This window comes from Arachis ipaensis, chromosome B10 (assembly GCF_059453495.1).
Source record: "Arachis ipaensis isolate K30076 ecotype BB chromosome B10, ASM5945349v1, whole genome shotgun sequence".
In the NCBI taxonomy this organism is placed as follows: domain Eukaryota; kingdom Viridiplantae; phylum Streptophyta; class Magnoliopsida; order Fabales; family Fabaceae; genus Arachis; species Arachis ipaensis.
This window is the reverse complement of record NC_142435.1, coordinates 140586364-140612045: the sequence shown is the minus strand read 5'-3', so window position 1 is coordinate 140612045 and position 25682 is coordinate 140586364. Positions and strand designations below refer to the sequence as shown.

The 25682-nt window shown below is 33.0% G+C and overlaps 2 protein-coding genes across 15 annotated transcripts; both read left to right on the top strand.

Annotated features, from left to right (window-relative positions):
* Window positions 1–365: 365 nt before the first annotated feature.
* Window positions 366–18445, top strand: LOC107624485 (uncharacterized). Of its 14 annotated transcripts, none has more exons than XR_015880953.1 (4): window positions 366–835; window positions 915–1005; window positions 1105–1158; window positions 18241–18445. XR_015880953.1 is itself a non-coding variant. In XM_016326975.3 (4 exons), the coding sequence occupies exons 2-4, from the start codon at window positions 16298–16300 to the stop codon at window positions 18249–18251; spliced, it is 375 nt and encodes a 124-aa protein (XP_016182461.1). In that variant the 5' UTR covers window positions 15591–16183; window positions 16273–16297; the 3' UTR covers window positions 18252–18440. The 14 variants fall into 14 exon arrangements, 1 of the variants encoding a protein (XP_016182461.1); XR_015880957.1 differs by having other exon boundaries at window positions 1102–1158; XR_015880954.1 differs by lacking the exon at window positions 18241–18445 and adding an exon at window positions 9659–11173.
* An 822-nt stretch (window positions 18446–19267) lies between these two features.
* On the top strand, window positions 19268–20350 carry LOC107621424 (uncharacterized). Its single transcript, XM_088494503.1, has 2 exons — window positions 19268–19674; window positions 19714–20350. The coding sequence occupies exons 1-2, from the start codon at window positions 19268–19270 to the stop codon at window positions 20348–20350; spliced, it is 1044 nt and encodes a 347-aa protein (XP_088350629.1).
* Window positions 20351–25682: the final 5332 nt, after the last annotated feature.

Below are 25682 nucleotides of genomic sequence, written 5' to 3'. Positions count from 1 at the left end.
TGATGGTCCGCTCTGCTGGTGTTTGCAGTGGCGGCGGTGGCATTACTAGGTATGACTCTTCATTCATATTATTCTGTTTTTTTTATTATTTTTCATTTTATTTTTTACCTTTGTGGCTTGATATGGTTTAATTTCAATTGCTGCCTTCCTCATTTTGTATGTTGAGAAGTTGTTACCTATTTTCTTACTACTGGTTTTTTTTTTTTTTATGTTTTTCTGATGTTTTTTGTCACAACCAAATTGAGTGTCAAATTCACATTTGTGCCCTTTTTTTGTCTTAGGAGTCAAAATTACCTTTGTGCCTGATCTATTACTTGTATAATGACCGTGGCTCGCGTCAGTCTCAATTTCTCAGATTAAAAAAATTGAAAGGTTGAGTAATGTAAACACATTACATTCTCCTTCTGTTATCTATCTTTTGCTTTAGGTCGTCTCCTCGGCTCACTCTCTCTCGCTTGAAATCCCTAAATCCCATCTTATCCTTCGTTCTCTCTTCGATAACCCACATCATAGTTGTCTTTATCTCGTTTGACCATTAAGGCACTTTTTATTGGTCTCAGGCAAATCCTAACCCACCGAAACCCGCATTTCCTCAAGCTCCATGTGCAAACCGTAACCCACCGAGCTAATCTTGTTTTTCGTCTGAGAGAAAAAACATGGGGATGGCGCCGGTTTGTTTCGACGGATAAGATTAGGGCGATGATGAGCGACTACAGTCTATGTTGCGGGCTTCAGGCGCGAACGAACGTCAACAACCTTGGTGAGAGATGTGAGGCCGAGATCTCATGAAGCGCTCTCCTCGTGCAAGGATTTCTGTGATCTGTTACTTTGTTTGGTACTGGATCTTTAATCTCTTTGATTAAGTGTTTCCTTCGTGTTTTGGGGTCTTTGATTTGATGTTTGGTTTGTGACAGAAGAGAATGAATGCCTTGATCTGTGGCTATCGTCGTCTCTACCGCTGTTTCTCCCAAACCCTATGGATTCAACTCCGATCTTCACAATATGGTTCGTATATTGTTTGCAGTCGTCGTTTTTTTCTTCTTCATTTTCGTTGTTTCATTAAATTTGACGTCTAGGAAATTAACCTATTTTCATTGGTAGTAGGTCATGTTCTCAAACTCGGAAATTGGAAAGGCGAGTCGAACATAGCTTATATCGGTAATAGCTCAATGTTGAATACTTACGATTCTGTAAGATCGACTTCGCCGCTCTCTTGTTAATTAAAGCTTTCATACGTTAGTATTTTTGTGCATCAATAACTAGCAATTTGAGCAAATTCTAAAGTAATTTTTTGTTGATTGTTAAATTTATTTTGTTTTGACCGTGGTTGGCATAATAATGTTTCTGGTTGGACTGAAAATAAAAAAAATTATTTGATATCTAAAAATATCATTACTAATTAAATAGTTTTTGTTTAAAAACTTTTAGTATAAAATTTGTTAATAGTTATTTCAAAAATCATATTTTGGTAGGTTATTTCTTAGATGGTACCAACAAGAAGGTTTACACTGGACAAGAATTTCAGAATATTATGTCAAAACAAAAAACTCCTAGTCAAATTTTCAGTCATGTTCAGAAATATTTTTTATATAAAAAAGAATTAGCAGAAGGAAAAAAAGCTAAGGAAAAGTATTTTTGATATAATTTGATCATCGTAAATCATTTCTTTACTCTCAATTAGTTAGTCTAATTCAATTTCCACTAATATAGAAAATATTCAATTGGCTATTTTAAACTCTTTTAAGTTATTATCCATGATAGTTACATTATTTTAATTGCTTTTCAATTTAGAAATTGTGCCCTAATTCGAGGTTTTTAATAGATGGAGGATTTGCTTATAGGAGGAAGAACATGTAAATGGTCTAAAGATTTTTATTTAGGTTGCACATGTTCTTCCTCCTATAAGCAAATTCTCCATCTATTAAAAACCTCGGATTAGGACACAATTTTTACATTGAAAAGCAATTAAAATAGTATAACTATCATGGATAATAACTTAAAACAGTTTAAAATAGTCAATTGAATATTTTCTATATTAGTGGAAATTGAATTAGACTAACTAATTGAGAGTAAAGAAATGACTTACGATGATTAAATTATATCAAAAATGCTTTTCCTTAGCTTTTGCTAATTCTTTTTGATATAAAAATATTTCATGACTGGAAATTTGACTAGAAGTTTTTGTTTTGACATAATATTCTGAAATTTTTGTCCAGTGTGAACCTTCTTGTTGGTACCCTCTAAAAAATAACCTACCAAAATATGATTTTTGAAATAATTATTAACAAATTTTATACTAAAAAATTTTAAACAAAAACATAAACTATTTAATTAGTAACGATATCAAGCAATTTTTTTTTGGTTTTTCGTTCCCATCAGAAACAAAATAAATTTAACAATCAACAAAAAATTACTTTAGAATTCGTTCAAATTGCTAGTTATTGATACACAAAAACACTAATTTATAAAAGATTTAATTAGGGGTGAGCACGGGTAGCGGATATCCGATTACCCGTCCGAACCCAAATCGAACTAATTAAATTGGTTCTGAAATCAACGGTTAATCGGATCCAATCCGAACCAAACCGATGGTTTTTGTTAGTGATTGGTTCGGGTATCGATTTTAGGTGCAGAACCTGAACCAACCCGCGAACCCGATCATATATTAATTAAATAAAAAAATAAAAAATATATATATGGCTTTTCCATTAGACAATGATTATTCATTATTAATATGTTTGGATTTTAATGAGTTTAGTTTTTAATGTATTTGGTGTTTAACATGTTTGGATTATTTCTATTGATGTTACATGTTTATTGTACTTGTTGAATTTCAAAGTCATTGGGTACCCAATTACCCGAACCGAACCAATCTGTTTTTAATCGGTTTGGTTTAGTTCGGGTACATGTACAAAAAAATACAAATTCGAACCAAACCAAACCAATTATATTTTGAATTTTTGATCGGATCGATTCTAATTTTATTATAAATCCAAACCAAACCGACCTGTGCTCATCCCTAGCTTTAATTAACAAGGAGCAGTGAAGTCAATCTTACAAAAAAGAGGTGCTAAACTTATATATTGTAGACAACAGACAATCATCATGGACAAGTTAGGGATATATCTAAATCAAGAGAAGAGCTCCTATATGTTGATATTAGTTGTTTTACTTTTTTTTTAAATACCAATATTCAACTAGATAATAAATAAATAAATAAGAGGGATGTTCCGGAAAATTGGCTTTGGCTTTGGCGTCAGCTTGTTCCAGAAAAGCATAAGTTTTTGGCTTGGTTGTGTCTTAAGGAGGCTTTTCCTACTGCAAGTTTTCGCTTTAGAAGAGGGATATCGTCATCGGATAGTTGTCCAAGATGTCTTTCTAGCCAAGAATCGGTTTCACATTGTATTCGGGATTGTCCAAAAGCTCAGCTTGTCTGGCATAGGTTGGATATTTCTTGTCATGCTTTGGATTTGAAGAACTGGTTCTTGTATCATAGCAGAGAGCATCCGTTCAAGTTCTTTTCGGGACTTTGGTGGATATGGCGAGCAAGGAATAATGACATCTTTAATCCTCATGAAACTTGGCCTCTGGAAAAAAGTGATTTGTCTGGCATTAACTTCAGAAAAGGATTTTAGGAATATTTTTGAATCACAACGTATGTCCCTTCCATCTACTCTAAATGGTTTTTGGAATCCCCCATCCATTGGTACTTTTAAGATTAATTGTGATGCTAGTTATTTTGGTTCGAGTGATAGTATTGGTTTTGCTTGTGTTATTAGAGATTGTAATGGGAGTTGGCAAAGGGGGTGTTTGGGAATGATTGAGAGTAATAGTATTCTTCAAGGAGAATTGTTTGCCATTTGGAAATGATATCTCTTAGCTTGGGATGTGGGTCAACAAGATGTTATTTGTGAGACGGATTGTGTGGAAGCATTTAATCTTGTTACTCAAGATGGTTTTGGGTTTATTGATCCATTGGTGCTAAAAATAAGAGATATCATACATTGGAATTGGCGTGTTGACTTTCGTTTGATTATGCGAGATGCAAACACGGTGGCAGATACTATAGAAAAGATGGCGATGAAGTTACAACTTTCACATGTGGAGCTTCTTTCACCTTGGGAGGAGTTTAAGAGTGGTCTTAAACGGGACTGTCCCTCTATTTAAGCAGTTCCTTATTTTGTTTGTTCTGTTTTTCTTTATTTAATTTATTTCAGTCACCAAAATAAATAAATAAATAAATAAGAGGCAAAAAAAAGTAATATAATCATAAATACCTATGTTCATCTTTGGTCCAATGATATCCTGTCTTCATTGGTGCTGCCTCCTCCCCTGCAGTTGGCACGACCTCCTCCTCTGCAGCCAGCAGTACCTCCTCCCTACCATGATAATAAACAAAATATTTGATAATCAATGAATTTCATGTAAAGAAAAATATTTATATATTTGATCATCTCCATTTCAAAATATTTTATTTATTTCAAAAACAAATCAAAGGGAAAAAAAGTTCATTGTTTATTAGGTTTGTTCATAAAACTTACAAGAAAAAGGAAATATAGAATAAGTAAACAAAAAGAAAGAAAGAATACGAGAAATAAACCTTGCGAAATAAGAAGAGAATGAAAATATTGAGAATACCGACTTGTGATGTTGATGATCGGTCGAATAAGGTGGTAATGGTGGTGGTGGTGGATTGATGATGGAGAGAGGGTTGTGTTCCATCATGATGGTCATGTTATTAGATGCAGCATTGAGAGGAGTGTTTGTAGGATAACCGTTATGGATGGCACTGATGTCGTTCATCAGCTTCTGAAAGCGTTCTTGCAGCTGTGCCGGGGTCCTGCCGGGGAGACGAGCAGCCACTGCCTCCCAGTGGTTGTGTAGAGCATCCTGAAAACAACTGGTAATAACTGACTCAAAAGCTTTGTTCTCCTCCCAAGTCCAGACCCGAGTTGAGGTTGAAGTGGTTGATGACCACCGACATTGGGAATCAGCTCTAACATGTTCCTGGTATCCCACTCAGTCTGAGGGTGAGGCTGAGGCTGAGGTGGGGGATAACCACGTGTCAGCGAAAAAGTCATCCGTCGCTGTCCTTACTATATTCGTCTGAGACGGAGGCCGAGACTCAGAAAGAAGCCGAGGCCGAGACCGAGACCAAGGCTGAGAACAAGGCTGAGGCCAAGGCCAGACCGAGGCTGAGGCCGAGGCCAAGACCAAGGCTGAGGCTGAGGTGGTAGATTACCACACATGCCAAAGGCACACGGCTAAGGCTGAGACGGTAGTTGAGGTGGTTGATTACCACACATGTCAATGGCACATGGCTGAGGCTGAGACTGAAGTGGCCGAGACCAAGACTGAGGCTGAGATGGTAGCTGAGGAGGTTGATTACCACACACGTCAATGGCACACGGCTGAGGTTCAGACTGAAGTGGCCAAGACCAAGGGTGAGGCTGAGACGGTAGCTGAGGTGGTTGATTACCACACACGTCAATGGCACATGACTGAGGCTGAGACTGAAGTGGTTGATGGCTTCCATAATAGTGTTCTGTCCTCTTCATAGCTTCCGGAAAACACTCATCAATAACCGGCTGAGGTGGTTGATTACCACTAACGTCCATGGCACACGGCTGGGGCTGGGGATCACCTACATTGTTTTCGTCCCCATTCCAGACGGGCTCAGGCAGAGGCGGAGACTCAAACTGAAACTGCCGTGGTTCATCGGCATCAAAGTCTATCATATCCCACGGGTCTCTGATATCCCACGGATTCATCATTGCAGAATCTGATTGTTCGTCACTCATTCTTCTTTCTTGGTTTCCTATTTCTTCTTCTTGTTTCTTGGTTTCCTATTTTTAGATATAGTATTTATTTATGTAAGCTTCACTTTTTAAGATAGAGAGTGTCAATTTAATTTTATGGAGAAGTCTAGGGCGAGCAATTTTTATGAAAAAATTAAATGATTTCATTTTAAAAATTCATTCTAGGATTTTTTTTTAAAATCTTTTTGTATTATGTAAATGTAGATAGTTTTAATTAAAGCAAAAGACTATGAGAAGGCATTATATAAGCTTCACTTTTTAAGATAGAGTGTGTCAATTTAATTTATATTATATTATGGATAAAAATTAAAAGATTTCATTTTCAAATTTCAGTTTTAAAATTTCATTCTAGGATTTTTTTTATCTTTTTGTATTATGTAAATTTAGATAGTTTTTAATTAAAACAAAAGACTCTCAAGAACAAAAGGCATAAAATATTGATTTAAATTAAATAGAAGTTTAAATGTAAAACCAAAATTCAAATACAATATTGTAGTGAGGTCGTATACGTTAAAGTAGTAAAATGGAGAGACATAGTGAAGATATTGAAGGCAGTTAATATGAATAAAGTAGTACTTAATCTTGAAACCTAAAATCAAGGTGTTATCTTAGAAGGAGGAGATCTTGTCCAAAATTTTTCATTGGGATCAAAATCCAAACAGAGAGGAAAACATATAGATTTTAAACTCAATATTTTACCCACCTCATTCCATTTCCATTTAACTCTATTGAATCATTTTCCAACACATCATACCAAACAGAGAGGAAAACAAACATACGCAATTCTTCACAGTAGAAAAAGCTTATCAAAGATTAAGGTTAATAGTAATTTTGAATGCTAAAAAAATGGGTAAATAATTTTTCCTTAGTCCAAGAAGAGTGTATAAGAAGAGTGTAACCTTCCTTGGAATCAGTGTATCTGTGAAGCTCCAAGTCCAACTCTTGAGCCATCAACAATGCACCACTAGTGTTTGATAAGTTGCTCGAAAGAAAAATTGTGAGAAGAAGAGTAAGAAGGAGCTCCCTCTTAGTAAAAAATGTTGAGAAATGCAGGATGCGGTTGTTGTGAGGTTCATTCTCACAGCTCACAGGGACATGACAACGTTAAGCGCGTTAATTGTAAAAATTGAACTCATTTGTTACCATTTTATTTTTATTAGTTTTTTTTTTGTGACTATTTTATTTTTATTAGTAGTTTCAAATGTTTGAGGTTTGAAAATCAAACGGGTCATCTAAGCAGTGAAATTAGATATTAAAAAATATAATCGAAATTTAATTAGGATTTAATGGGATATAATAAACTAATATATTAATATATATAAAATATTTAAAAAATAGATTTAATTTTTTTTGTAGTTTATTATTTTGAATCGATTAACTGTTAAAATATATATCAGTTTAATTAGGTAATCAATTTTTTTTTATTTTTAATTAATTTTCTGTCAAACAATATATATTAAATCGAACTAATTTGATGGCCAATTCTTAATTAATTGGATAAAACGGATTAATTTCAATCTGATTTTTAATAATATGGTCATGTTAGTTCATTTTAAAAAATAAAAACTCAAAATAAGAATTTTTTAATAAATTTTTTATAGAAATTTTTTATATCTATAACAATATATAAAGGTAATAGGAGAATTTGGTATCCAATTTTCGTTTTTTTATCTTAACCCTATTAATAAAGAGTAACTGATATAACCTTTTATTTTTAAAAAGGTCAAAAAAATAAATTACCAATTAACTTTTTTTTTTTCATTTCTATTATGGTTACTTTTCTATTTTATGGATAACTTCGATCACTTCGTTTTCTTTCTTATTTTATTCTCTTCATTTAGGTTTTTGTCTACTTTTATTAATTTTTTTACCTCTCTGTATCTTTTTCCATTTATTAAATTAATTATGTGTTACTTTTTTTTTGTCTTCAAAAAATTGTAAAAAAAAAAAATGACTCATAATTAACTATACCAAATTTCTTCCATTTTTATGATAATAAGAAAAATAAAGGGAATAGAAGAATTTGGTGTCTAATTTCTGTTTTCCCATCTTAACCCTGTTAATAAAGAGTAACTGATATGACTCTTTATTTTGAAAAAAAAATCAAAAAAGTAAATTACCAATTAACTTTTTTTTCATTCCTGTTGCGGTTACTTTTCTATTTTACGTATAATTTCCAATCTCTTTGTTTTCTATTTTATTCCATTCTCTTCTTTCAGATCTTTGTTTATTTTTATTAATTTTTTTATCTCTCTGTATCATTTTTTATTTATTAAATTAATTATGTATTACTTTTATTTTTTTTGTCTTCAAAAAATTACAAAAAAAAAATGACTCATAATTAATCCTACCAAAAATTCCATTTTTATGATAACTATGAAAAGTGGTTATAACTTTTCAACAATTTTTGGTAATATAAAAGATGTTTATTTATACTGGATTAAGGCACAGTAATAAAAGACTGAAAGTAGATAGAGTATATATTTTTTGCCTTCGTATGATTTACATAGAAAATTAAGAATGAATCAATTTTTAAGGAAAAAAAAAAGATATACTTTAGAAGGGATGAAGACAAGGCAAAAATAGTCTCAATTTATATGGTTTAATACTAACTATGTACTCTGTGATATATTGTACTCTGATTTGTAATTCGGTCTCAACTTTTAACAAACATAAATAGAGAATTCATTACATGCATACATGCATTTTTAAAAAAATGATATTATGAAATAATAAATTAAAATATTTATTTATAATATTATTTAATTGATATATATCATTAATAATTTGTTTTGTAACTTTTTTTAGATAAATATATTAGTTTTACGCTGATTTTCATATATCATATATTTAAAGATAAATTAAAAGTGTTTCATACAATATTACTTGGTTAACATTTTTTATTCATAATATCTTTTATTTTGTTAGGTCACATTCTATTTCACATAATTTTTTATTCTATTATTTGACCACAAATTAGTCATTTTTTAGTTTTGTTTTAAATCTTAGTTTAGAATCTTAATTCTGTTTTAGGACAATTTACCAAAATAAATAATTTGACTTCCAATTTTATCGAATACATATTTTACAAAACGGATACTACATTTTTTCCATAAACTATATAAACCGCGATAGAATACTCACGGTTTACAAATGAACGTAAACGCAGGGGTTTCGCGTATTACGTTCGAAGCCAAACTGCACATAATCCGCGATAGAGGTGTCGCGGTTTGTATATGAATTACAAATGTACATAAATCGCGACCCTTTTTGGGGTGAAATAATAATTTAGTTGATCGGAGTGTTTTCAAGCCTTTTTTTGGTCATGCTTAGTTGCTACAGATGAGGTTCTTCCTTCCTTGCACTGTCATCGTTGGCATCTACATCTCTCCATCTTCTTGTTCTGCATCACCATGCATCACTATGTCCTTGGTGTTAGTCCCACCACATTGTTTGATTTTCCAACCAAAAGGGTATTAGCCAAAAACCAGCCAAAATATCTTTGGTGAATCCAAAATCTCTACGAGTTAATATATATGGATGTTTCTTCTGCTAAGTATTAGAATGTTTCTTTTTCATACTAAATGGATGTTATTTTATATATTTTTCGAATTTTTTTGTATTGCAAATGTGAATGTCTCTATTTCTTTAAGAATTTCATATTTTTTTAAATTTTATAGATATTTAATTATTTTTGCTAAAATATAACTGGATATTTCTTTTGTTAAGTATTAAGATATTTTTTTCATATTAAATGAATGTTTTTTTTATATTTCTGTAATTGTGTAGTTTGCAGTCTCTTTAATCATCAAAACGGCACCTAATATCCCAAAATGCAGAGAGCAACATCATGATGATGCTACTACCGTACAACTACTGTGAAAGCCATTGACAATCCAAACTTCACATGATCACCTGCATCATAGTACCCTCCAACCAAGTCCACTTTCAAAAGCAAGAACATATATTTTGTGCAGCTCTTTTTCAGTCTCTACTTTTCGAAGCATGTGGGCAAACGGTTAACCCGCTTAACGGTGACATTGAACTACTGTGGACTGGAAACGGACACATGTGCTAGGCCGCCGTTGAAACGGTGCTCCGAGGAGGCTCCCTCAGGCCTATGCCGGAGCTACTCGGTCTCGACGCGCCTGTTCCTGTCGCTATTGACGCCGGCTCCGAGGGAGAAGTCACGTGCGCTAACGCGCAGAAGCTCCGAAATCCGAACCCGAGTCCGAACATAAGGTTCACGAGCTCCTGATCTGGTAAAGACAGTTTCGGCTGGAAGCGGAAGCGATCGGAGGAGTGGGTCACGGTGAGAAGCAGAGAGGGCTTGACGGTGTGAGAGAGGTCTGTGTGTGTGATTGTTGGAGGTAGGTAGGTTAATGTGAGAGAGAAGATGAAGGTTTTTATAGGTTTTAATTAGGTTTACTTAATCAATTTTAAATTTTTTAAATTTTGAATTTAAAAAATTTAAAATTAATTATTAATATAAATTAATGTGGTTTTGCTTAGTTTTTGGCTGGTAACCTCTTGGTTCCATATGCTTTTCCTTTGTCAGGCTATGTCTTCTCTAATTGTTGACTCATTTCATTGGCTAAATTTTCTGTCATTTGATCAAGAGAATCTCAATGATGCTCCTGAATCTTCCTTCAAGTTTAAGAACAATTTATTTTTATATAATATCAAATATGAAATAAATTACAATATCAAAATAATTAATTGCATTTATATGGATCAACCATTAAAAAATAAGACTAGTAAGTTAATCTATTATTCACCATAACTCTTTTAATTCAGGTAGAACGAAATAAAAAAATTTAGAAATAAGGTATCTTTTAAAAAAAATTAAATGTAAAAAATTGAAAATAAAAATTATTTTAAAAAAATGAAAATAAAAAACTAAATCTAAACCTGTTCTTAACAACCCCCTTTTCTCTATCCATGATGAGATGTCAGACATGGGTGAAGCACTGAACCTGGTGAAAATTATGCTAAGGTTGAAGGTCTAGCTTGGAAAAATGTTCAGCTGGAAGAAAGAAACACATATACATAGAAACTGCGAGACACCTACCGCGATTTTTAGCCATTTTGCATATCAGCATAAACCATTGTAGGGGTATAGGTTTATGCACGTTTGTAATTCACATATAAACCGCGACACCCCTATCGTGGATTATGTGCAGTTTGGTTTCGAACGTAATCTGCGAGACCCCTGTAGCGGTTTACGTTCATTTGTAAACCATGGATCCCCTGTCGCAGTTTACATAGTTTATGAAAAAAATGCATTTTGGTATCCGTTTTTGCAAAATGTGTATTCTGGTAAAATTGGAAGTCAAATTATTTATTTTGGTAAATTACCCTCTGTTTTAATTTGTATTTTTTGTTTAGTTTATTTTTAATCAAATTTGATTTATTTATGGGCAATTTACTGAAATAAATAAACTGGCCTCCAAATTTACCAGGATACACATTTTGCAAAATGGATACCGAAATGTATTTTTTCTATAAACTATGTAAATCGCGACAGGAGTTTCGCAGTTTACGAATGCACGTAATCCGCTACAGGGTATCACGGATTACGTTCGAAGCAAATCATCACATAATCCGTGGTAGGGGTGTCGCAGTTTATGTGTGATGATGCAAACGTGCATAAACCGCTACAGGGATCTAGCGGTTTATGCTTTGTCAAATTCGTCTATATATACCACTCAAGATAGGGAGTGTGGCATTTGAGGAGAGTTATTTTCACACTTTCACAAATGGATAGTGAGGAGAGCTTATTGGTTCTAGTCCACTGCTCTGGTAAAATAAAAAAAAAAGGTAATAGGCATGGTGCTAAGTTCACTGATAAAGAATCGCTAAGCATTTTTATCCGTTTGATTGATACTTTGTTAGATCTGAAGAGGAACATATTGTAGAAGGCAGGGTTGTGTGGGGCCAAGTTGGTGAAGAAGGTATTCTACAAGATTCCGATGGTGGTTGTGTCAAGTGGTGTGCAGTATAAATTATTTGTGGTAGGGTCGGATGAAGACATGGAGGTCTTGTTTCATTGTCGGCGGAGTTTTTCGGAGGTGAGAATACACGAGTTGTTTGCCAAGTTGGAAGACCGTGTCGACAGTTCCGGGGCTTCAGCGCCAAATCCTCAGTCGACGACAGTGGGGGGTGCTTCGACTTCGATGCGTGTCGTTGCACCTGGTTGTCTCTTAGCTGCACCTTCACTTGTTCTAGCACTGGCAGCTAAGTCACCTGGTTTGATTACTGGTCTTGTTGGTGGTGGTGAGCTGGATCACGTTGAGGACGCGATACGGGAAGATGATTCGGACGATGAGCCCGATCACATATCGGAAGATAGTGAGGCGGAGACTCCAGTGGCCCCAACTGCACCTTAGGGGCCATCCAGTTCTGGGGCCCACCAACAACTGTAAGACCCAAGACTTTTGAAAAGTCCTATTTTGAATTAATCTCAAATTATATATTTATTTATAGTTTTAATTTTAAAAATTATTTTTAGTAAAAATAATTAAAGGCAATTAATTGGATTTGAAATAAATTAAAGTTTTTATCCAAACTTTATACTTATGGATTATTTTTCTATTTGTTGTTAAAGTTTTAGAAATTCGAAAAATAATGAGGTTTGGCTATTTAAATTAGAATTTTGTCTAATTTTATAATTATTGAATTATTTTCTATATTTAAATTATAAAATTGGTAGTTATGAAATAATATGAATTTTATATGATTTGATTTTAGATAATTTAATTAATATCATTTAATATTTTAAGTTAAAGATAAAGAAAAAATTAATTATATTACCATGAATTTTCAATTAGGATAATTTATTGAAAATCAATTAGTATTTTTATACCACAAATAATATTTTTAAAATAATTTTAAAGATCAAATTAGATTTCAAATTAATATTCTATATCCTAATTTGATTAAATTAAAAACAAAATCCTAACTTTTCTAATACTACCCGCCGCCAGTAACCTTCCTTCCCCAAAACCCACTACTCAGCAGCTTCAGGAAAATCAAAGAAAGAAATAATTAGGGCTGCACACGGATCGGATCGAATCGGATATAGCCTAAAATTCTATCCGATCCGCACTGTACTCATCGGATCGGATCGGATACGATATCCGCATTTTTTCAGGCCAGATCCGATCCGATCCGATCCGCATACTTGCGGATCGGATCGGATTAGATATCAGGTATATTCTCATAATTTAAAAAAACTATTTTAAAATTCTATTTGGCTATTTTTATGAAAAAAAAATCCATAAAATTCATTTTTCACTTATTTGAGCCTATTTACTCCTAAAATATTATCAATAAAAGTTCTCTTGAATAACAAAAAAAAAAAAATAATAACACAAGATTTAAGTTTAATTATTCTAAGTTGAAGTACAACATAAAAAATTAAAAATAAGATATCATAAAATTCATAAAACAACACACTAAAATTCATATCACATTAAGGTTTACTTTCTTAAACTATGCTATTTATATGAGACATGCGGATATGCGGATATGCGGATCGGATATGCGGATATCACTGCTAAATTCGCAATCCGATGGCTCTGCGAATCGGATAATATTCGCAAAATTCGGATTAAATGCGGATAATTACCGTGGATATGTGGATATTATCCGATCCATGTGCAGCCCTAGAAATAAAGAAAAGAAAGGAAAGAAAGAAAGGGAAGAACGGAGAGGGTGAGAAAAGGGGAAGAGGGAAACAGATCCGCAGAGGAGGAGAAACGGGGAAGAGAGAGATCTGAAGGGAGAGGAAGATCGTGACTGGCGCCGCCGCCGCCTCGCCCAACTGCCATGCTTCTCGTTGTCGCCGCCGAAGGGAAGAGGGAGAGAGAGCGCCGTCGAACAGAACGCGAGAAGGGAGAGGAGTTGTGTTCTGTTGTTGACGTCGCACCACCGCCACGCCGCCGTGCTGTGTGAAGTCACCGCAGTCGCCTCGATCCTCGCCGTCGTCGTTCTCGGCCCGAGCCCTTGCCGTCGTCGATGGGGTCGAATCCGCCGCCAGTTTGAGCTAAGGGAGAGGAAACGCGTATAGGTGATAGAACAGGGGGCTTCGTGGGAGCTCCGCCACTGCCCAACCACCGTCGCAGGAGGAACGTCCTGCCACCACTGTGCTCCGTCGCTGTCGAAATCAGAACATCCACCGGTAACTCTGCTTCTTCCTTACTTAAAATATGTTCTGCTTCTATTCTATTCCACTGTTTTGATTATTGTTGGTGTCTCTGTTGGCTTAATCACTCAGATTAATGCTACCGCCGCCACTGGCTTGCCATTTCTGCTCGGTTGTGCCCTTATTTGCCGTTCTGATTGTTGAAAGGAAATGTTGTCGAAGCTATAGCTTCTCCATTCCCCATTCTCTTGTTTCTTTTCTGGTAAGAAAAATTCTGTTGTGCTTTATCTCGCCATAATACTCCATTCCGACTCTGTTTTATTAGTGCATAATGTTCCTCTTTGCCTTGCTTGGTTGTGTTTATTCTGTCTGTTACCTAGAGCTGCTGTGTTTGCAGTTATTACTTTTGCTTTTCGTTCTTATCCGTTAGCAGAGGGTGCTTGGAATACAAATCATGATGTAGCTACTGCAGAATAAGGTGAAAAGAGGGTTTATCGCGTTAAAATCGGTGCGGGTTTGATTCTTTGAGGTATGGGTTTTTCTTAAAATCTATTTTATATTACAGAGTTGTGATAAATAGATATTGATGCAAAAAGATATACTTCTGTGATTATATTTATCTTGTGGATGTGATGGTTGGTTGGACTAGATTATTGGGTGCTTGATTGCGTGAGTGATGTATGGTTGTTGATAAAAATCGGTTTGAAATGTTATTTACTTGATTATTATGAAAGGTGGATTTTCTTGGTTTTGGAGTTTACTTGGTAATATAAATGAATCGATTTTAGAAATAATTTGAGATATGAAAATAAATTGATTCTGGGAGCGGTTTGATTTTGAGTTGATCTAATTTTATAAATGATTTAATATTTGAGCTTATTTGATTTTAAAAAGAGTTTTATTGTTGGAATTGGTTTGATTTGAAAATAATTTGATATTGGAACTGGTTCAACTCTGGAAAATGTTTGAGATTTGAAAATGGTTGAGAAAAGGTTTGAGAAATGTTTGGATGGGACCCGAAAAGGGTGGCAGTGTCCGAGTTTTAGAGGAGATGCTGTCGAAATTTTATAAAATTGGAAGTTTCATTTGAAGTTATTAATTAAAAAGATTTGTTTTTAAACATTATGTAAGACCTCTAAATTTTTTAAAGTTATTAATTAATTATTTATGATGCATTATATTTATTTAAGACTATATTTTAGAAATTTTTATATAAAAGTTAAGTAAACTCTTATTATTTAAAATTCTCATATTTGACAAATAGTGAATATTTTATATGCCTTATTTTAAATATTTAGATTTTTAACTTCATTTTATAAATGAAGGAGAATTAATTTATTTATCACTAATTTTTATTAAATTGGTATTCAATTTAAAATTAATTAAAGATTGTTAATCAAAAGATATTTTAAAAATGGATACTTTATATTTAATTTAATTTTTATTATTATCCTACTTTTATTTATTTCATAAAAATTATACTACTATACCTATTTTTAATAAAAATTCCCTAATCTACCCCAACCTTAGCTAACCGACACTCCCCAACCCCTACTCACACAAGGCACTCACGCAACAAGCACAAACACTACACCCTGAAACAATGAAACAAGGAAAGAAAGAAAAGAAAGGGAAGAGAGGATAGGGGGCGCAGGAAAAAGAAAAGCAAAAGGGGGAAACAGAGGTCAGAGGGGGGAAGGAAGTCGCCGCGCCCTACCCATTCGTCGCCGCCGTCTGAGGAGCTTCCATGGCCGCTACTGTTGAGCTCGCAGGTGAGAGAAAGAGAGACGCGCGAGGGAGGAAGGCTTTGCAAGGAACGTCGCGTCGCTGCTGTGAACCCACCGCCACCAGGGCCAGTAGCCGTTCGTGAAGCCATCGCCGTCAGCCCCGTCGCCGCCGTCGCCTCAAGGCTCGCCATCATCATCCTTGGCGGGTGCCCTTGCTGCCGCTGGTGGAGACGAATCCGCCGCTGGTCTGAGCTAAGAAGAAACGCATGGAGAGGGGGTGAACGAAGCCCTCGCAGGAACCGCCGTCTAGAAAGGGTTCAGGTCGCCATTGATGGGGCTAGCCGGAACTGTTCCAAGGTTTTTGCCGTTGATTTTGATTTTGTTCTGTTTCGGTTGAAGCCGTTGAAGCCGTTGCTGCCTCTAGTCGCCGGAAAGCCACCACTACTCCTTCTGCCCTGCCCCTGTTTCGTTAGGGTTTGCTGCTTTTCATGGTGAGACTGAACTTGTTTTGCCTCATTCACCATGTCAGTTGGTTTTAGTTTCACCTAATATCCACTTCATGTTAATTTTAATTTGTCAGAATAAATTGTTACTATTCGGTGTTGATGTTGCTGCTGTTATCACTGCTGGTTCTAATGCCATTGCTGCTATTGCTGTTAATTTGGAATAAGTGGGTTTGTCGCCTTTGCCTTCTTGGTAAGCGTTTTTACTTCCAGAACTTTTGAAATCGATATTCCAATATAAGTTATTAGAGGCTCTGAGCTGTTGGTATTGTAGGGTTGAATTCCGATGATTTTATATCAAATTTAAGGTTGCTGTTGGACCATCAGAGTTTCTGGCCGCTGTCGGAGCCGCCGCCGGGTCAGCTCGGGATTGCGGCTGTTCCATTTTACTCTTACTGTAGGATTGAGTTGTCGGGATTGCCTGTTGCAATTAAAACCGTTTCTGCTATTGAGGAAGTGAGCAGACCTGCGATTGAAGCTGCAGTTTATTTCGGGTGGAGAGGAATGATTCTTGTGACGCCTTTAGTTTATGGGTTCAACTTCCGAGGTAGGGGTTTTCTTAAAATTCATTTTATCTTACAGAGTTGTTATAAATAGATATTAATGTGAGAAACATATGTCTGTGATTATGATTGTTTTATAAATGTGGTTGTTTGCTGGACTGAATGACTGATTGCTTGATTGCTTGAGTAGTTTGTGACTGCTGAAAAGAAATTAGTTTGAAAGGTTATTTATTTGATTATTATGAAAAGTGGCTTTCTTGGTTTTGAAGCTGTTTTTGAGAATGTAAACGAATCGGCTTTGGACATGATTTGAAATATGAAAATGAATTAATGTTAGAAACGGTTAATTTTGAGTTAGTTTGACTTTAAAAGTGATTTAGTATTTGAGCTGGTTTGATTTTAAAAAGAGATTTATTATTGGCATCGATTCACTTTGAAAATAATTTAATATTGGAAATAGTTGAGTTTTGGAAGATGATTGAGATTTGGAAATGGATGAGAAAAGGTTTGAGAAATGTTTGGATGGAACCCGAAAAGGGTGGCAGAATCCGAGTTTTAGAGGAGATGCTGCCGAAATTTTATAAAATTAGAAGTTTTGTTTGAAGTAATTGTTTAAAAAGATTTAGTTCTTAAACGTTATATGTTTAATATTGATTTATTTAGAAAAGCAAGAATTATGTTTTTGATTGGGATTGTTGATTAATGGAAAGAAGGATGATGAGGATTGATTTGAAATATGATTTTTGAATGAATTTGGAAATGGGATATGGATTGATGAATGAATTATTTATGTGGCTTATGAATTTGAAATATCTGAGACACGAGGTTCCCTGGATTAAGTACCGTGGCTTGCCACCACGTGTACCAGGTTGAAAACTCGGTACTCTGTTGACCCTACGACGTAAGTGTGACCGGGCACTATATAAATTCCCGGGAATGTTACCCCCAATGAGCAATATTGATTATTTGAGAAAAAGCTATGCATAGACTCTTGGGGATGCACGTCGGGGGACAGTCTAAGGACAATTCAGACTTGTCGGGTTGGCTGTATAACCGACAGATGAGCCTCATCAGCCATAGGACAGGCATGCATCATATGCATTTGTATGCTTTGCTTGGGTTTGAACTTGTTTTGGTTTGCCTAATTGCTAAACTGTTCTTAATTGCTATTTGAACTATTTGCTGTAACTGCTACCTACTTGTGCTTTCCTTGTCTGTCTTGCCTGTGTTTGTCCTGGCGTGCTATATTTGAGAATGAACTTTGGTGCTGAATTAATGACTGTATTGTCAGATTGCGTGGTTGGTTTCTGATTGAGATTTTCTTATAAGAAAGGAAATGTTTCTGACTTCTGAAAGATTAAACATTGTTTCTTTGAAAAAGTTTTGAACGATTTTCTATTGGTTTTAAAAGATTCATAAGGCAATGATAATCACTGAGCTTGAAAACAGTTTTCTTATTAAATGTCTTCTTATGACAACTTTGAAACTCCGTGGTGAGACCGTGTGGTTAAGTTCTCACCCCCTACAGTTTTACCTTTTCAGGAACCGGATGAAGAAGCATTAAGAAGAGTTATACTGCGTTTGGTTTATATATGTTGATGTATTAATTAGATTATTTTCTTCCCTCGTCTTTGTTATTACAAATTTGTAAGAGGGATAGGAATTGTATGTTTTATATGTATAATATATTGAGTTATTATGTAAGGAGTCTTGTGTATGAATCTATGCCTGCCTGAATTTTTCTTAAGATAAAGTATTTATTTCTGGTTTTCGAAGAATTCAGTGATATAGTGTCGAGTCACAGGCTCCTATTTTATTATTTAGTATGTAAAGTAGTCGTAATATTTCTTGCTATCAGAGTAGCGCAGCCGGAAGCGTGACTTCTGATAGTGAGGGTGTTACACATTATATGTTTTAAGATTGATTTATTTATCAAAGAAAGAATTATGTTTTGAATTGGAATTGTTAATGGACAGAATAGAAAGAAGGATGATGAGGATTTTCTTTGAAATATGGTTTTTGAAAGAATTTGGAAATGAGATTTGGATTGATGAATGATTATGATGTTAAGAATGTTGAGAATGCTGAGATATCGATTGAGAATGTTAAGATATGATCTTTGAATTATTCATATGGCTTATGAATTTGAATTATCTGAGATACGAGGTTCTCTGGATAAAGTACCATGGCTTGCCACCACGTGTACCAGGTTGAAAACTCGATAATCTGTTGACCCTACGACGTAAGTGTGACCGGACACTATATAAATTGCTGGGAATGTAACCCCATTGAGCAATATTGACCGGACACTTGCCTGGCCACTTCGATTTCGAGCGACCACCGACAGCTCGATTACCACGTAATCTGTGCGAGGATATATCCATTGGTCAGGACGGATGCAGCGGTTACAATAAAAGTGTTGCAAGAAGCTACTGAGTCAACTTACGGATTCAGGCCTAATTATAGGAAGGTGTGGAAGGCAAAGCAGAAGGCAGTCGCATAGATTTACAGGAATTGGGAAGAGTTGTATGCCGAGTTGCCCCGGTGGATCCTTGGGATGCAAGCAACGATGGATGGAATGATAGCTTTGTTGAAGACTTCTCCAGTGCGTGTATGTGATGAGGTTGATGAGTCTATAGAGTACTTTCATCGACTTTTCTGGACATTCCCTCCATGCGTTGAAGCTTTTAAACATTGCAAGCCACTAATTAGCATTGACGGTACACATCTGTATGGAAAGTATGATGATACTTTGCTTCTGGCTATTGCGCAAGATGGAAACTCGAATATATTGCCAGTTGCTTTTGCACTTGTTGAGGGGGAGAATGCTGAGTCGTGGGCTTTTTTCTTACCCCACCTGCGTCAACATGTGACCCCACAAGAAGAGATTCTGGTGATTTCTGACAGACACAACGGCATTAAGACTGCACTGGAGGCATCAGATAGTGGTTGGCAACCGCCTCATGCATATCGAGCGTATTGCATTTGACACGTTGCGGCTAATTTTGCTCTCAGTTTCAAGGGTCAGGATGCAAGGCGGTTGCTCGTGAATGCGGCGTATGCCAAGACTGAGGCCGAGTTTGACTACTGGTTTGATATTATGAGGACGGAGAATCCAGCCATGTGTGATTGGACCAATCGACTGGAGTACGATACGTGGACCCAACACCAGGATGGAGGCAGTCGGTTCGGCTACATGACAATGAACATATTCGAGTGTGTTAACTCTGTATTGAAGGGGACACGGAATCTGCCAGTTAATGCACTTGTGAAATCCACATACGGGAGGTCGGCAGAGCTTTTTGTCGTCCGAGGGCAGACAGCAGGGGCGCAGTTGGGATTAGGCCAACGGTTTTGCCAGGCGCTGGTCAAGGCGATAGAGTGCAACTTGAAAGATTCGAGGTGCTTCACGGTTACTCTGTTTGACAGACATCAGTCTGAGTATACTGTGGCTGAGACGACTCCTACCGGTAACTTTTCGCTTGGGACGTATCGGGTTTCCCTCAGAGATCGCACTTGTGACTACGGGTACTTTCAAGCTCTCCATTACCCGTGCTGCCATGCGATTGCATGTTGTGCTCAGTCCCGGTTAGACTGGGCTACATACGTCCGTGAGGTTTATACCATGAGTAAGGTGTTCACTCCCGGTTAGACTGTGGCCACCGTACGCCGATCCTACTATCGTTCCTGATCCTAACATGAGACGTGCCAGAGAAGAGCGATCGAGGTCAACAAGAATCTATAACACCATGGATGAGGCCGATACTAGTCGGCCGAAGCGATGTGGGCTATGCAGACAGACAGGACACACTCGCAGGACTTGTCCTCAGCGAGGATCCGCCCCCAGTGCTGAGGCATAGGTGTCATTAAGTCGTCATGATTAGCTTTCATTTTTCTTTTCTTATTTGTGTTCTTGTCCTGTTTTAGTTGTACTTACTATTAAGTAAAATTATGTACTTACTGTTCGTTTTACAGTGACGTGGTTATTGTTAGCGATTCTCTATGTAGTTGGGATTCTCTTGAGTAAAGGTGTTCTAATTTTGTTCGTAATTCTATGAGTTCAAGAGACTAATTTCAATTAAATCAAAGTACCAACCTATGTTGCGCCATACATAAAAATGCAAACCAAAGTTTCATCCAAAAACTCATCCTCCATGAAAATTGAACTAAGTCCACACTAAGGCATAAACCGCAACACCCCTACTGCGGATTATGTGATGATTTGCTTCGAACGTAATTCGCGACACCCCTGTAGCAGATTACGTGCATTCGTAAACCGCGGGACCCCTGTCTTGGTTTACATAGTTTATGAAAAAAATGCATTTCGATATCCATTTAGCAAAATATGTATTTTGGTAAATTTGGAGGCCAGTTTATTTATTTCAGTAAATTGCCCTTTATTTATTTATTCTAAAGTATTGTTATTATATTTATAAAAAATCTTATATGTAGTTGATTTTTGTAGTAGTTAGGATTATGGCACTAATGTTTGAAAATAAAAATATAGCAAGGAGAAGAAGAGAAGAAATTATAGTAAAAAAATCCAATATCAAGGATTAAGTTGTAATTTCAATCAAAGTTTTATTTTTTCTAATATGTCTTTTTTTTTTTGCATAAATAATAGTTAAAAACGGTGAAAGTGTAATTTAAACTTTTTAAATGAGTAACTAAGTCTAATATTTCAACAGAGAGTTTACTTCTCTTTACATTTTTTCTTTGTAATCTACTTTTATATTTTTTTTTAAATACAACCTAATCACAACATTTATAAGGTGAAACTGTACAGATATATTTATATTTATTTAAAAAAAATTATTGATTGATTTTATGTAGACTAGAAACCAAGACATTGTAACATTTTATTGTTTTGCTAGAATTATTTTGAGCTTTTTCTACCAATAGTTCAATACTTAATTTGTTGTTTTTTAAAATTTAAAATAACAAATCATATTACTTCTTAATTCATGTGTAAAATTATTTTTATTTCAGGTTCTTTACATATTCAAATATTATTATGTCTATACTTCAGCATATATTTTTGGATAATAATCTATTTCTTCTCGATGACATAACATACTTATGAATAAATAACTTCAATTTTAAAATGTGATTTTTGATTATTTACTTGCATTTCATCTCTTTAATTTTTATTTATTATTTTTAATATTATTTATTTATTTATTCGAAGAATCTCTTCAAAAACTATCAATTTAGTATTCAAATTATGTTCTAATTTTGTCTTTACATTTTTTTTAATTCTATCCTATTCAAGAGGAATAACTCAATAAATATCTAACTTTTTCTTCCTCATTCTTTTTACTATTTCAACTCTTAGAATTTATAATTATTTTTTATTCTTCCGTAATTACTTATCGACTATCCTGATGTTTATACTTATCTTCACATAATATTTTATGTATATGTTGATTTACATAAGATTTTTAAATTTTTTTTAGTTATTTTTAAAGTTTTATTTACTTTTAAGTGTAACTAAAATTAATAATTTAATATAAATTAATAAATTATTTTACTTTATTAATTAAAATTATGATGTGATTGTTATTATTTCTCCATTCAACTAATTATAATATTACAACAAAATTTTATTTTTTTGAAATTTTAGAAAATATGAATGCAATGATCTTTGAATTACATGACTTAAGATTCAAAGATGATTTTTTTAAATGCATATTGATTGGAACTAAAAAGAATATTGTAAAAATATGCATAACTAATAGAAAATATATTGATAATATACATGCTAATTTAAATAGCCAAAATAAAATAAAATAAGTAACAAAAAAAATAAAATTTTATCTTTTGTTTTATGGTACAAAAATAATATATAATAATATGATAAATCGTAATGTTTTGATATAAAAAAAAATATGAAGCTTTTAAGATAAAATAAAAAGATGTGATATTTTATGCATTAGATAATTTAAAAAATACTTATTATAGAGAAAGTTAAAACTATTTTGACCTAAAAAAAACTATTTAATAAAATTAAGAGAGCGAAAGAGAGAGGATGTTAAAATTTTGTAACTAATAAAAAGAATCACCACCATCAAGCTATTAAATTTGAGTAATATGAAGTGAGAATTAAGAAACAAACTCGAATGATAAGTTCAAAAGTTTTCTATCTTTTTTTATATAGTATTTTACTTTAAGTAATTATTTTTTATGAATAGTATTAAAATGATAAATAAAATAGTAAAAGAATTCGCATTAGTTATAAAAACTAATGTCATCCTTAATACGATCGCATAATTTCAAAACATACAAAATGATATAATAAAGTATAGTTTAATTAATGTGCACAATAAAACAAACATCAAACTTATATAATAGCAGTCAATGGCAACCATCTGTTTTAAGGTATTATATTAAATTATAACTTAAATTTATAATTATTAGTTAAAAACTTACAGTAATATACTATTTTTATTATATTAGTTAAAATTAATATATTTTGATATTAGTTTTTAGGATTACTAACATTAAATTTTGATAATTTGAACAAAATGTTTAAATATTTTATGTCTTAAATTTTTTATTAATAAAACAATAAAATTAGTTAACACGCACGTCAATAAAAACGAATTCAAAAGAGGCAAAAACGAATTCTTTTAATAACACTTTAACAACTCATAAAAGTTAACATAATGGATGGTTATAAATCAAAGTGATAGATTCAGATTGAAAATTGTGATAATTGTACTTGGTGATAATTAACTACAATCGGGTGAAGAAAAGATGTTGGAGGAGAAAAAAAAAGAAAGAAAGAAAGGAGAACAAAGCAATATAACAGTTACGCTGAGACAATGACAGATATGTGTATAGATAATAATAGTAAGAGAAATAATAATCTGTGATACACTGAAGGAATATAATAAAAGTAAATAAATTAATAATTTGAAAAAAAGTAATCAAATTAAAGATAATTTAATAAATTGAATATAAAATTAGAATTATTCATGAAGATAAAGAATATTTTAAATATAATATTTTATCTTTGCTTCATAGCTCAAATGGCATAGTCCCCCATCCTCACCTAAAGATTTTGGATTCGAGTCTTAATCTTAATTCTTGAAAAAATAAATAAATATATTTATATAATGTTTATAAATAATTACTTTATAAATGTTTATTATTATTTTATTACACATAATAATGATATGATAAATTTTTTAATATTTATTTAATTTAAATTTATAAATTTTTAATATTCTAAAATTTAAATAACTTAAAAAATTTTATATTTATTTTTAAATAGTATTTATTTTAAATTTTTAAATTATTTTATTAAATTTATAATTTTAAAAATAAAAATATAAAAATTAATCTTTTAAAAACAATAGAAAAGCAGCTGAATCATGCCTGTTGAACCGCTAGTATATATAATTTTAAAAGTTGTAGCGTAAGTTAATATCTAAAAAAAATTGAGAATAATACAAGTGATAGGATAAACTTATATAAAATATTATAATTTTTATTAATATATTTTTAAAATTAGGCAAAATAATTTGATTTTTTATTTTACTATTAAAGAGCAACGTCAAATTCACCGTAATATTGTAAACGCCGTTTGAAAGAAATACAACGCACAAGGTGAAGGGGGTATTGCACTGATAATACAATACGCAGAGGCATACTGCTTGCGCAACAGGCATCCCACCCCTGTAGGTCCATGAGTATAGTCTACTATAAAATTAAAAGATTTATACATAAATTATATTTTAAGTAAAATTACGAAAATATTCAATTTAAATTTATTTATACGACTTCATATTATCATTTTAATTTTTGTTCTTCTAAATATTCATTTTTATTTATTTATTTATTTATTTATTCATTTATTTTAGATTATATTTAAATATTGGTACAAATATAAAACTTTTAGATGAAATATAAGTTTGAATATGATATTTTAATAATTGAAATTAACATTTAATTTTTAATTTTATTTTTCATAAATCTTAATAATATTATGTATTTTTAACAACATTATACCTAAATGATATTGAAAAGTATAAATTGTTAAAAAGAAAAAAAAAGTGATATATAAATAATATAATTAATGAATACAATTAGACTAAAAATAAAAAATAAAAACTAAAAAAGAATTACAAACGATATGATATATTGTAGTGGTTTAGGAATTTATCACCTAATACATATGTTTAACAAACTAAATAGTATAATAAAATATTAAGAGGCACAGTATTGTCATTGTCATCCCAAAAAACTATAATTAACAGAGCTTTTTTGTATTTTTTTATACAAATATGTGTCATCTATTTGTATGATTAGTTTGCAGCTCCTTAATGCTCTAATGCAAAGATAAAAGTTTCAAAACACTCGTGTCATTATCCTAATATCCTCAACCACCACATTCTCTCAGTATGTTAGCGTAGTTTCAATCTCAACTGTTGTTGATGACTCTTTTTGTACCGATTATTACGTCAAACCACGATGACAAAGCTTCATAAAAAGCTTTCTAACCACCAAAAATTTTTGTAATTGCCTACTGCATCACCCATATGGCTAAAGGGCGCATGTAACATAGTCTGTCATTGGTATCCCATGCTTTAGGAGTTTGAAAAACATAATTATTTATTCAACAGAAGAATCAACTTTCATTAACTATTTCTAAAAGAATACATGATAAAACACAAAAAGCTTTATTTTAAATTTTTTTATTGAGTAATATCTAAATCTGTTTCTACAAAGTATTTAGTCAAGACATTTTAATATTTATCCTAAATTTTAATTACCAAATTAATCTTCAAACCTTATTATTTGTCTATATAGAGAGATTGATTTAAAAAATTTAAGAACTTTTAAAAACTGTTATGTCTTTATTAAATAATAATAACATGACTAATTTGTCTAATTCTTTATCAAAATTTGACGTGAACATTTATTCGTCTAAGAAAATAAAGAACATTTATCATGCATCATTATGACTTCAAGTTTGGAAA

What these genes read in the sequence shown, in the direction of transcription:
- LOC107624485 (XM_016326975.3), top strand. Translation starts at nt 16,298, where the DNA reads ATGTTGCTGCTGTTATCACTGCTGGTTCTAATGCCATTGCTGCTATTG. An exon ending in TTGTCGCCTTTGCCTTCTTG is followed by an intron (nt 16,389 to 16,469) that starts GTAAGCGTTTTT and finishes TTGGTATTGTAG; the next exon opens with GGTTGAATTCCGATGATTTT.
- LOC107621424 (XM_088494503.1), top strand. Translation starts at nt 19,268, where the DNA reads ATGGATGGAATGATAGCTTTGTTGAAGACTTCTCCAGTGCGTGTATGT. An exon ending in CCGCCTCATGCATATCGAGC is followed by an intron (nt 19,675 to 19,713) that starts GTATTGCATTTG and finishes TTTTGCTCTCAG; the next exon opens with TTTCAAGGGTCAGGATGCAA.